The 14,003-nt window shown below is 44.5% G+C and overlaps 1 protein-coding gene across 1 annotated transcript in view; it reads right to left on the minus strand.

Moving 5' to 3' along the window:
• IMMT (inner membrane mitochondrial protein) overlaps nt 1-14,003 on the minus strand; it is a 1,103,717-nt gene that overhangs the window by 892,713 nt on the left and 197,001 nt on the right. Inside the window, exon 4 of the mRNA XM_044062331.1 lies at nt 12,037-12,169. Coding sequence (XP_043918266.1) covers nt 12,037-12,169 — 133 coding nt within the window. The remainder of the gene's footprint in view (nt 1-12,036; nt 12,170-14,003) is intronic.

Raw genomic sequence — 14,003 nt, forward strand, 5'->3', positions numbered from 1 at the left:
CAGCAATGATGCATCATGCCCTTTGCTGGTATTCCAATTGCTGAATCTTTTCCACTTTGCTAAGTAGACCTTTCTGGTGGATGGTCTTCGAGCCTCTGTTAGTATCCGCTGAACTTTCTTGGAGAGAGGTAAGTTGAATGTATTTATGGGATCTCCCAGGCTGTTAGCTGCAGAGTTTGAAGGTTTGGATGCAGTGTTTTGAAATTGTGCTGAGTCAAAAGTAGAGGCCACTGAGGGAGGGCCCACCTCCTGGTGTGACATATGCTCCGTAGTAGTGGGTACCAGTGTTGTCTTGGCCAATCCGGAGCTATTATGATTCCCTTGGGCTTCCCTGCTTTGATCTTTAGTAATACTGAAGTCATCAGTGGCAGAGGTGGGAATGCATAAATTGCCAGGGAGTTCCAGTTGAATGAAAGAGCATCTATTTTCAAAGCCTTTGGATGGTATGTCCTTGTGCAAAATTTTGGTAGTAGATGATTGAGGTGAGAGGCAAATAGATCCACTTCTGGCTTGCCCCATGTCGAAGTGAGTTGTCTGAAAGCCTTCGGATGCAACCTCCACTCGTGTGGATCTGTGAAATTCCTGCTTAGGCTGTCCGCCAACACATTGTCTTTTCCTGGAACAAACTGTGATTGCAACTGGATGTTTAGACTCAGTGATTTCTCCCAAAGCTGCATTGTCAGTCTGCAAAGGGGATAAGAATGAGTGCCCCCCTGCTTGTTTATGTACCACATCACAGTGGTGTTGTCTGTCCGTATCATTAAGTGACTTTGCTGGAGTTGGTTTTGAAAAGCCTCAATAGCATGCATTACTGCCAGCATTTCCTTTTGATTTATATGCAGATGTGTTTCCTTTGGAGACCACTGTCCTTGTTATACATCTGCCTTCCATGTGCGCCCCCCATCCTAGGTCTGAGGCGTCTGTAGTCATGATCTGTGTTATCTGTGGTTTTTTGAATGACAAACCTGTGTTTTCCTGGCTCACCGAAGCCCACCATAGGAATTCCTTTTGTAAGCATGGGATGAGTGGTATGATCGTCTCCAAGTTGTTGCGGTGCTGAGACCAAATGCTTTTTAGGTACCATTGAAGCTTTCTCATGTGTAGTTTTGCGAATGGAACCAGTAGGATGCAGGATGCCATGTAACCCAGGGCCTGTAGGACTCTCCTTGCAGTCATCTGGGTGAGTTTTGCTAAACCTTTGAAGTATTGAGTTAACTTCTCTTGCTTGTCTTCTGTCAGGTAAGCCATTTGAGAGGCTGTGTCTAGTTTGGCTCCTAAGAAGATTATTTGCTGGGATGGCTGCAGTCTTGACTTTTGGAAGTTGACTGTGTATCCCAGAGCTTGAAGTAATCGTATGACATATTCCAGATTTTTTGTCAACATCAATTTGTCGTCCGCTTGTATGAGGCAGTCGTCCAGGTATGGGTAAATTTGTATACCCTGGAGCCTGCAATGAGCAATTACAGAAGCCAGGCATTTTGTAAACACTCTGGGCACAGTAGATAAGCCAAATGGCAATGCTGAGAATTGATAACGCTCTGGCCCTGCAAGAAATCTGAGGTATCTTCTGCAACAGTGTCTGATAGGGACATGCAGGTATGCCTCCTTGAGGTCCAGAGTAATCAGCCACGACTCCTTGCCAGCATGGGAAGGAGTTGCTGTAGAGTCAGCATTTTGAACTTTGGTACTATGAGAAAGGTGTTTAATGCGGACAAGTCCAGTATTGGTCTCCATTGAGTTTCTTTTCTTGGAACAAGGAACAGTCTTGAGTAAAATCCCTGTTCTTGTTCTTGTTGTGGAACTCTTTCTATTGCTTTCATTTGAGTTAGCAGAGATTTGCTTGATAGCCTCTGCCCTTTGATGTTGTGGTAGATTTGGCATGCCTTGCTTTCTTGGTAAGGTATGAAAATGAAACCTGTACCCTTGGTCTATAATGTCTAAAATCCATTTGTCCTTTGTCAGTCTGTGCCAGTTTTCTGCAAACAGAGATAATTTCCCGCCCAAGGGAGCTTCCAGTTGTTCCCTGGTAGGCAGTAGTAGAGGAAAGTCATTGAGATTGTGGTTGTTGGGCAGGAGAAACCCTCGTCACCTCTTTGGTTTCCTGGCTGCCATTGACGTCCCCTGTAAGGGCCTCTGTATTGGCCTCTTCCTCAGCCACGTCTGTTCTTACCCCTTTGAAACTTTTCTGGATTAGGAAAGGACCAGTTTTTTGAAGGCCAATTCCTACTGAATCTGGGGGGTTGAACCTGGAGGAAATCCTTTACAGTTTGAACTGATTTTGCTTTTTCTTCGATGGTCTTTAGTACATCCTTAGCATTTGCACCAAAAAGCTTGTTCTTTTACAAAGGTGCATCCAGAAGCTTTGCTTTTACATGATCTGGTAGAGGTTGATCTTCTAACCAAGCATGTCTTCGCATCACTGCCCCCGTCATAGCTGCCCTACATGAAGCTTCCAGTGCATCATATCCACACTGCAGGAAGTGATTGCTTACTTGCTGAGTGTTATGTACAGCTTCCTGCAAAGTCTTCCTGTCTAAAGGATCAGGAGAAGCTAGTGTTTTTTGTAAATCTTCTAAAAGATAATCCTGATATTGGAACATATGAAAAAGGCAATTTAAAGCTCTCATAGATAAGGTAGTGGAAGTGTAAACCTTTTACCCCATCTCTAATGACCTTGCTTCCCTGTTTGAGGGTAAAGGATTTTTTGAGGTGGAGGCTGAAACTCCTTTAGGCCCCTGTGAAATAGTTTCCAAATCAACAGTATGGGCCCTGAATAAATGGGAATGAGTTTCAGGGACCCTGTAATACCTGTCTGGCTTGGCTGGTGCAGGAGGGAGAGAATCAGGGGTAGCACTAGAATCAGAATACAAATCATCCAGAACATCAAGTACAGGAGGAATAGCTAAGGGCCTGTGCTGAGGCTTCTTAAGGAAAGTCCTAAGGCGTTTCCTGGAATCAGAATATTCCTGGCCCTGCCACTTGAAATGTTCCCTCATGGTGTGCAGAACTTCCCCAAAAGAAATATCCTCAGGTGGGGAGGCCGAAGGTATGGAATCTTCTGCATCTGAGTCCTCATAGGTCTGGAAGAGCTCTTCCTGGCTATCAGAGTGGACAGAGCCCTCAGAGTCTTCATCTGAAGGAGTGGGGTCAGAGGGTTCAATCCGGGGCCTTTTATCAGGAGGAGGCTGGGATGCTCTCTGTGGATGGGTCTGCGAACCTCTAATCATGGAAATTAAATCAGCAGCCATGGACATAATTTGTGTCTCTGGAGACGGCTGAGGTAAGGATCTAGAAGTAATATGCTTTGTTTTGCTGGCTGCCTTAGCCCTAGTGTAGGGCCTTAATAGACATGGCCATAGGAGGCCTGGCAGCTCCACGTGCAGGAGTGACCTTGTCTACAGCAATGGTCTCGGGCATTTCCTCAGTTTCGGTATCCGGAGGAAAATCTATAACTGGCGGAGTAATGTCTGGAATCGGAGTCGTCGGTAATGCGGTGTCTTCGGTTCGGAGCGGTGGAGAGACCGTCTCAGAGGGAACCGGAGCACTCGCGCTAGGTTTTGGCGTGGAGTCGGAAGTAGACGCGGGCCGAGGATGTCGGTCCCGGTCTTTTCGCTTTTTGGGAGTTTGCGATGTGGGAAGATCCGACGGCATGGTATAAGCAAATTTATCGCCGAAAAAGTCTTCAGCGAACTCCGCCCGGCGCCTGAGAGTGCGCTTGTTGAAGCGAGCACAGGCTACACAGGCCGAGACGTCGTGGTCTGGGCCCAGGCAAGGGAGGCAGTAAGAGTGGAAATCCTTATGAGGTATTTGTTTACCACAAAAAAGACAATTGTTAACTTTCAGTAATTTCTGACATCGGCTGAGGCAAGAAAAGGTCCCCAACGGGGTACTTAGCTTTTTTGATGACTTCGGTATCGTAGAATACAGGAGCTGACCGACCGGCACTTGCGAACTGCTTCTGCTTTGGGCACCGTGCGGCAAGAAAGACTGAAGAAAATGGCGTCTGCTGATGCTTATATACTCCAGCCGCTCTGACGTCGGAGAGAAATGCGACATCAGCCGACGTCGGACCCAGACTTTGGAACCAGCCGACCGAGGGCTGCCTGAGGCAGGACAACCCACATGTTATGACTGCAGTTGCATTCTTGAAGGACATCCTGGACTGCAACAGTGAATACACTCTAATATCTACATTTATGGTAAGTGTACACAACTGCACTATGTTCTTCGTGTTTCACTTTTGCAGTCATTACATTTGGGTAGAGTCCCAAAGCTATGGTTGGGAGGTTGGAACTAGACAGCAGTAGGAGCTGCTATGAGGCCCTGCAGAACTGCAGTGGTAAAGCCTGTCCTGGATTTAGAGTAGAGTGGCAGATGATAATGCTTTGTAAAGGTGTGCACTGAACTCCAAGTAGCCGCCTCTAAAATGTCTCTGGTTGGTACTCCCCTGAGAAAGGCTACTCAGGTGGCTGCAGCTCTGGTGGAATGAGGCCTAATGCCCTTAAGCATTGGTTTGCCATGGTGTAAGTAGCAGAAACGAATGCAGTGGCCTAACCACTTAGAAATAGGCTTTCCTTGTGATCTTGCATCATATGCACGGTCTTCCTGAAAGCTTTGGTTCTGTCCAAGTAAAATCTAAGCTGTCTGCGTACGTCCAAAGAATGCAGAATTCTCTCCCCCTTGTTCTGTGGATTTGGGTAAAAGGTTGGCAGGATGGATGGCTTGGTTAACAGCTACACTGGACACTACTTTAGTCATAAATGTTGGGTTTGTCCTCAGAGATACCCTGTCTGGATGAAAAATGATGAATGATTCCACAGCCATGAGCAACTGTAGCTCTGAAACTCATCTTGCAGAAATAATTGCTAAGAGCAGAACTGTTTACCAAAATAAAAACTTCATATCAGCAGTAGCAGCTGGCTCATAAGGAGGCAGGGTGAGCTTTTCCAAGACATAGTTGAGGTCCCATGCAGATATTGGTAGTCTCCTTGGGGGCCTTAAATTTTTGGCTCCTCTGAGGTACTGCCTTAGTAAAGGTTGAGAAAAAAGTGGTGGCTCTGTATTGTCATGAGCCGAAATGGCAGAGGCATGAATTTTAATTGATGAAAAAGATAGGCCTTTGTCCAGCATCTCAGTTAAGTATTGCAAAATCTGAGGAATATTTGGTACCGCTGTATCAGTTCCTTGTGCCTGGTTCCAGGCACAGAATCTCTTCCATTTTCCAGCATAAGACTTTCTAGTACTAGGCCTTCTGGCTTCCAGAATGATATCCATCACAGCTTTACCGAGAGGTGTTTTTTGTATGACTACATTATCCACCATGCTGCCAAGTTTAATGTCCTGAGTTGGCAGTGCATGATCTGATTGTTTTGCTAGGACAGTAGTCTAGGTATTTGAGGTAAGGTCCAAGCTGGGTAGAGAGATAAGTTCCTTAGTACTGGATACCAGTACTGGCATGGCCAGTCTGGGGCAATCAGTATCATCTTTGGCTTCTCCTGTCTGACCTTTAGGAGCACCTTGGGAGGAGAGGCAGTGGAGGAAAGGCATATACTGATAGGTTTTTCCATCTGAAAGATAGGCATCCACTTTCCATGCTTGTCTGTGATAAGTACTTGTGCAGAATCTTTTTAGTTGGTAATTGAGAGGGGAGGCAAATAGATTATGTCCGGGCATCCCCATTTCCTTGTTATCATGCTGAAGACTTGTGGGTCCAGCTTCCACTCGTGGAGATCCATGAGGTGTCTGCTTAGTTAGTCTGCCAGAGTATTTTCATTTCCTGGCAGGAATTGTGCCTGCAGCTGTACTTGGTAAGTCAAAGTTGTGTCCCACAAGGTCATGGCTAGTCTGCAAAGGCGGTAAGAATGTGTGGCCCCCCTGCTTGTTCATATACCACATGACCGTGGTGTTGTCTGTCTTTATCAGTAGTTGTCCCGAATGAATAAGGTCCTTGAAGGCTGTCAAGTCATTTTGAACAGCTAGCATCTCTTTGATTGATATGTAGATGCATTTGGTTTGAGGACCATGTGCCCTGAATGCATCGTCCTGCCATGTGGGCTCCCCAGGCATAGTCTGATGCATCCATTAGTGTCTGCCTGGCTGGAGGTAATGTGAATGGCTGTCCCTTGTTCTGGTGACAAGCCTTTGCCCACCATCGAAACTCCTGTTGCAGGCAGGGAATGACAGCAATGACTGTTTCCAGGCTGTGGCAATGTTGAGTCCAAACACTTTTTAGGAACCACTGAAGTTTCCTCATATGCAGTCTTGCATATGGAATTAGTAGGATGCAGGATGCCACGAAGCCCAAAGTCTGCAGAATTTTTCTTGCAGATAACTGGGCCTTTGTTGCCAACATTTTGAAATAGGTTGTCAGTTGCCTTTGTTTGTCTGGCATGAGGTAAGCCATCTAGGCAGTTGTATTCAAGCTTGCACCCAGGAATGTTATCTCTTATGAGGGTACTAGTTTTGACTTCTTTCTGTTGACTGTGTACCCTAGGCATGTTAAGTCTTTTCACAAATGTCAGATGTTGAAGAAGAATGTCCTTGTTCTCTGCTTGAATGAGACAGTCGTCCAAGTAAGGATATATCTGTATTCCTCTTTGTCTGCAGAATGCAATTACTGGTGCCAGGCATTTTGTAAAGACCCTGGGTGCGGTAGATAAGCCAAAGGGCAGTGCAGAGAATTGGTAATGCATTGAACTAGCCTTGACTCTTCGGTATCTTCTGCATGATTGTCTGATTGGAACATGCAGTTATGCTACTTTTAGGTCTAAAGTCACAAGCCAAGCATTCTTGCCCAGCATGGGCAGAAGCTGCTGCAAAGTCAACATTTTGAATTTTGGAATATCCAGGAAAGTGTTCAGAATAGATAGGTCCAGTATTGGCCTCCAGGCCTTGTCCTTTCTGGGTACCAAGAACAGTCTTGAGTAAAATCCTTGTCCCTGCTCTTGCTCTGGTACTTGCTGAATGGCCCCCATGTCCATGAGGGATGAGACTTGTTTTTGTGCCTCTGCCCATTGATTTTTTGGCAGATCTGGCCAGCCGTTTGTCTTTGGCAGAGTATGGAAATGGAACTTGTAGCCTTGTGACACTATGTTTAGAACCCACTTGTCCTGGGTTATGATGTGCCAATTTTGAGCAAAAAATGCAAATTTTTCCCTAAGGGTGCTGCCAGAAGGTAAGTGCTTGGTGCAGGCAGGGGAGGGAAGTCATTGGGACTGTTATCTGTATGTTTGTGATCCATCTTCTCCAGCTTTGGAGGTAGAAACACCCCATTGCTTGGGCCTATAAGAACCTTGCGCCTGGGATCTGCCCCTAGGGCGTCTGGATCTGCCCCTTTGAGGTCTGTCTGACACAGGAAAGGACCATTTTTTTGTAGACCAGTGTCTACTAAACCTAGGTGGCTGTACTTGTAAAAAATCTTTGACAGTTTGCATAGATTTAGCTTTGTCCTCCATTTTCTTTAACACCTCTTCTGCCTTCACACCAAACAAAGTATCATGCTGTAAAGGTGCATCTAGTAATTTAACTAACATGATCAGGCAAATTTTGTTCCTTTAACCAAGCATTACTCCTAATTACAGAACCCCTAACTGCGGCCCTGCAGGAGGCCTCCAAAGAATCAAAACCACATTGCAAAGTATTTATTCCAACTTGTTCTGCTGCATACAATAAATCCTGCATTTCCTGGTTTTCTGCACATTCAGAATTTAATAACATTTTCTGTTTAAGCAATCCCATGACATGTTGCTGACACTTAAGCATATGAAATTGACAGTTTAAGGCCCTTACAGCCAAAGTTGCAGATGTGTAAACCTTTTTTCCCCATCTATCCAGTGCTCTTGAATCTATGTCAGAGGGGGATGGGTTTTTTGCAGTGGAAGGCTTAACTCCCTTTGGACCCTGTGAAATAGTTTCTGGGTCAGCAACAGGGTTTTTAAAAAGAAATGTGTGAGTCAGGAACCCTGTAATATCTGATAGGCTTAACAGGAGCTGGGGAAAAGGAGTCAGGGGTCAGACTAGACTCTGAAAACACATCATCTACAATGTCTAACACAGGAGGAATGGCTAGAGGCCTGTGCTGAGGTAGTAAAAGGAAAACCCTGAGCCTCTTTTTAGATTCTGAAAAATCTTGGCTCTCGCAGTGGAAATGCTCCCTCATGGTATGCAAGGTTTCGCCAAAGGAAAGTCCTCAGGAGGAGAAGCTGAAGGTATAGATTCTTCAGCATCAGAATCCTCATAGGAGGAAGAGAATATTCCTGATCAGAAGAGGAATCAGAAGAAATGGAAACCTGATCTGAAAAATTCATAGTCCGTGTCTTGCCTAGGCCTCTGGAGGGGGATGGGAACCCCTGATCAAGGTAATCAAGTCTTCGGCCATTTTGAGCATCTGTTTTTTTGGGCATAGAGGCCTGTCCACGTGGCTCTTGAGTTTGTTTCCTTGCTTTAGAAGGTGCTTTAGTCTTTGCTTTTGAAGCAGAAGTTTTTTAAATGTAAAGATGTTTAGGTCTGAATACACCCTCAGAAGCCAGTACACCTGCTCAGCAGCTCCGGACCCATCTGAGGGATTAGCGTTCGAGGCTCTAATACTTGAGTATCCAGCGGCATGGCCGACTCCACGTGGGAGTCAGTAGTGGCCAATGGGGTACTTAGCTTTATTGAAGACTTCGGATCTGAAACTCAAACACGAAAATCTCAGGAGTCGGCCGTCCGGCACTTGCGAACTGCTTTTGCTTCGGGCACCGCGAGGCAAGAAAGACTTAAGAAAATGGCGCTGGCTGCTTCTTTTATACCCCCTGACGACCTGACGTCAGGGAAGGGGTGACAGCAACCGAAGCAGGACCCAAGACTTTGGAATTCAGGCCGGCTGAGGGCAACCATTGTAACAGTGAAACACGAAGAACATAGGTAAATTTCCAGATCCTCACTGTACTGCAATCTCCAACCAAAGTGAAGCCCATGACGGAAAGAGCCAAAGCCTTCTCCTCAGAATCAGGAAGGTCAGAAACCACCTGAGAAAGGACAGCCAAAACATACCTGGTCATAGGATTCTGGTAGGTAATGGTTCTAAAAGGCAAAGTGGCAGCATTGTAAACTTTCCTACCCAGCCTTTCCAAGTCCCCACTATCCTGACATGAAGGCAACAGCTTGGTGGAGGGCAACAACTTGGATGTTTGTCAGAAGAGACTGCCACTGCAGAAGGGCATTTATAAAGAAGTTTGCACTCCTCAGGCACTTTACAAAACCTATCTGGCTTCTTAGATGCAGGAGGCTGGGAGTCGGGGGCTACAGAGCTGGCGAAAAAGGTATCCAAAAAAGTAGTCACAAAAGGAGGAACAGCAGATGGTTTGAGAGACTCATCTGTAAGAGATCATAATACTTTTTTTTTTTTTTTTTTTTATTTAAGAACAAATAGCCCATCGTATGGGCAATGGTATTCCCAAATGACAGCTCTTCCAAAGGGGAGGCGTCAGGACTTACTGAATCTTTCTCCTACTCTGAACTGCAGCCCAAGGGGGAAAGAATAAGCCAAGGACTCTTCCCCAGAGTCCAGATCCTCAGCTGAGGAATCCAAACCTCCAGACCACTTGAGTAGAGAGAAAGACCAGGGAAGAACAAGAACAGCGACTCCTTGAGTTGGCTTCAAGGCCATGAAAGCATTAAATAAATCCAGAGTGAATCCTGACATTCACATTGGGAATCCTTCAAAACAGGGGAAATATGCTTTATCTTTTGGGCTTTTTCTGTGGGATGTCCGCTCAAAACACCCTTGGAAAATCATATCCCTGATGCAATTCGATAATGGTTGTAGGAATCACCAAGATCTGAGAAATCCCCCATGGTCCTTCGGATACAGTCAACATTCCCCCACAACATCAAGCACATGTGTCTGAAAAGCCTTCAAGGATGTGCAGGAAGCTGGATCCATGTCTGCCTCCAAAGGGTCACGGCAGAGGAATCCAAAGGAAGCACTGGAGTGATATCTGGGAGAGGCTGGACAACAGCCAGATTATGCCCAACTGTTTTAGCCTTCTTTTTGGCAGATGGCTGGCCCTTAGGACAGGAGGATTCCTCCATAGTACCCTGAGCCAACAACTTAATATGTTGGTTCTCCAGGTTAAAGGACAAATAGGAGAGGTGACTACATACAGGCTTAAGCACAAACGCCTGGCAGATAGGACATTGCATAGGATCATGGGAAGTACCCAAATAAAAGACACTGGCCGTGACAGTCTTATGGGGAATCTGCAACCCACACTGACATTTTCCCTTTTTGGATGGCACGAACACAAGGAAAGGAAAATAAACCCCAAAGGTGCACTTATATGAAAACATGGCTTGGTAACAAGCACAGCAGGAGTGCATTCAGATTGACGTTGGATAATGGCACTCGGACTGGCGTCAAACAAGTTTAATATTGGGGTCCATATGTCACCTTTATGCCCTACATCAAGTGTAGGGAACATACGAGTGATGTATGGCGCATATAACAGCTGAAGGCTTTGGTATACTGGCCAGACATTTGGCTAGCCTTAGCAGGAGATCCCCTAGGTGAAGACTACTGCAACAGTGATATGGAAGGACATCTAAAAAATGCCGTGTGGTCTTTGGGGTAATGATTTTAGCCTCAAACTTGGCTTTGTTGTACTTCAAGCTCCTCAGTTATTTATTTCAATGACAAATGCTCAAACATTGTGAGACTTACTTTTATTACTTTTGGTCAAAATTCTTTTCCTTTATTATAAAGCTTGTTGATATTCTGGCTCCACCATGTAGGTTTGGCCTCTGCAATTTATTTTACTTTTTTATTTAACATTTGTTTACCAGGAAAGTTCGACTCGAGCAAAGCCAATTTTCAGTGGAGGCCTGGGGAGAAACGCTCCAGATGTATGTCTTTGTAATGTGGAAGGAAACCACAGCACCCGGAGGAAACTCACACGAACATAGGGAAAACATGTAGACTCTGCACAGAAAGCACCCCAGCCAGAACCTCTTGCTGTGAGGCAACAACGCAACCGATGCACCACTGCACTGTCCTAATTTCCCTTGCACTTGTGCCTTATGGGGTACAGCTGCATCTGTGCAGTTGTTTGCATGCTGGTATAGTATTGGTGGTGTATATTTTGGTGTATTCAGTGGAATTAACCAAGTTTGTTGGGGATCTGAAGCTTACCAATGTATTATTTAGGAGTAGGTAGTTTGTTTTTAAGAAATTTCTAAAGGTACTTGAGTGAAAATCTCTGGTTTTAGTTTTATTTCGAAACAGACTGCTTAATGGTCAGACCTAACAAGTGATGAAGATATTCAAGGGATGGTGTAAAGTGCCCCCATTTAATAAGGACAAGAACCATGATGTCATTCCCCCTAGTGGCTACACTGATTGTCAATACAGATGCTTTGGAACAAAGTCCAGGAACCTCTGTGCTTGTGAACTAGTGGTAGTATAGGTTTCCCAGTTATAGTTGGATACTTTAGATCACCCAGGAAAATGGCATTGGGTTTAATACAGATTGATTCTAGTTCCCATAGACAGGTGTTGTGGCTTTCTTTTGTCATAGAGGGAATTCTATAGCTATCTAATACATGGTATGGGACTATTCTGATAGTTATTTAGATATGAAGCTCTACTGCAGCATACTGCTTTATCATCCTTGTTGTAAATCTCTTCTGAAATCACTCAAAGTGCTTTATGGCCTCTGAACGACAGCAAAACATTTTGCACCCCCCCCCGCAACAACCAGTACATGGAGCAGATAACCCTTCACACACTACAAAGAAATATGATCGGGTCTACAGCCCTAACCCTTTCATTAGGTATTCTTGAAGTGGATACCAAGATTCACGTCTCAAGCTTCACTATTCAGGTGAATTCTTTGGCATTCGTGTCTCAAACGCAATACCATGGTTATGATCAGAGAACCAATCATAATCCCCTTTACTATACAAGACACACACACAATAAATAAGGATTTAAACAGATGCATAAAAAGGTGGGTGCACGTTATCAATACAGCTTACTGAAGTTCAGATTCTACATACCTTCTTCCCCTTTCCTGTCTTCAGCAGATCTGGGTAGGAGTTCATCTTTGCCCTTTTTTCCTTTTGGTTTAGGTTGATTAGAGTCTTTCATTGCTTCAGTTATGGTGGAGATCTGTAATGGGCCTGTATTTATCTAAGGAATCATTGGCCAAAAAAAACAAACAAAAAAAATGAACATGCTACTCAAGTTTGGCTAAAAGCAAGCCACATGCCCCTCAACATACCATACACCGACACAAAATGTAAGCAGCCATGTAGTACAGCAACAATCAATAAAACATCAGGATACCATTCACTATTGATAAAGTGCAGTTGTGTAGTCAACTTACCATAAATGTAAATATTTGGCAGAGGGTTGCCACCTTTTCAGATGCCCAAAGTGGGACATTTTTGGTACAAACGTAAGATTTTGCAGGACAAAACATACCCATGGCCAGTACAAAGGACAGGAATTCACTTTTTTGCCTCAATAAAAGCTTATTCTTGTAGCATTTTGGTTGAGTGGTGGTGCAGTGGTAGCATTGTCACCTCACAGTTCGTCGTTGCACATTCGATTCTCAGTTAGAGCATCTTCTGTGTGTCGACATGCGTGAATGGGCGTTCCTTCGTTGAAGGTTGTGCGTTAGGCCCGGCAAGCCAGCACGTAAAAATCTACTGCCAATCATTAGCAGACCGGAGTTCTGCTGTGGCGACCCCTAACCGGGAAAAGCCGAAAGGCAGTTATTCTAATTCTTATAACATTTAGGTGTTTCAGATACAGAATAACTGTTTTATGCAACTATTACATAAAATATAGGAAATAATTTTGTCCTAAAATCTCAGGATATTTGCCATTTTTTCCATTTTTATACAGGACACAACTGCCTAAAGAGAGACTGTCCCTCGCAAAGCGGGACAGGTGGTAACCCTAAGAGAGTGTGGTCACTGCTGCAGTCAATACTTCAAGGGAAGCTTGCTGCAGGAGGAGATTTTAATGGACAAATTTTCAGAGTCAAGTACCCCATTATGTTACCTTCACCAGTCTCCATGCTCATAGTACAAAGACGGATATATCAACAGCCATCTTTAGTTCTTTTTTGGCCTCCAGCTGTACAGGTTGGAAATGCATAACCAGAGAACTATGTACTGCTAGGAAAGCTCAAGTTGATAAGCTCTCTAAGAGATCACAAAAAATACAAGGCTAAATGACCAGATGCCATGCATGCTTTTCAGTAACAACCCTCAGCCTCTACCACTGTAAGTCAGTGTGTATTTTAGGGTACCCATCCAAATGTCTTAGTTACATATGAAGGTCAAAATGGAATCACACTGACATGCGGGGGGAACCTATTCGAACATGGAGACACTGGGTGGAAAACCTGTTCTTCCATTTAGTTTTGCTTCTGTTGTAGATGAACTCGTTTTACTGATAGCTGCACTATTTGACTTCGCAAGAAAAAGGTGGTCAAGAATAACATGATTCCGGAGGGTACAGTAAAGCAAGGCAATGATCTCCCCTCAGAAGTCTATATGGCATTCAGTATACTGGCAGGGATTCAGCCTCTCATGGTAGCTAATACTTTTGAGATCAAAGATATTTTGTTACAAATCTCTGCAGTCTTTCAAGTTTTGTGACATGTCTAGGAAGATTCATGCCAAAGGGTGCGTTCTACTCTGTAATGGGTCAGCTCGGAACAGACAAGGGAACAATAATGTCCTTGGTCTTAGAAAAGCTAAACAATTTCCCAACTAAAATTGCCACATGGTGATCAAAGCAAAGGGAGCTCAGGTCCTAAATCACTGTCTCACTAGATAGTGGGATGTTATAGGTTGTAGTGATTCGCTGTTTTCCAAAAGGAGATAATATTGCATTTCTTGTTTTTCAGTACAAGTCCTTTTTCAATGCACCGGAGTTAAACAGTCTTAATTCATTTTAAAGGGTACTTCATCGGTTGACAACTACAGCAAACTTAAAAGTTAAGCTTACC

Source organism: Protopterus annectens, chromosome 2.part1 (genome assembly GCF_019279795.1).
Source record: "Protopterus annectens isolate FY-2018-M chromosome 2.part1, PAN1.0, whole genome shotgun sequence".
Lineage (NCBI taxonomy): Eukaryota > Metazoa > Chordata > Ceratodontiformes > Protopteridae > Protopterus > Protopterus annectens.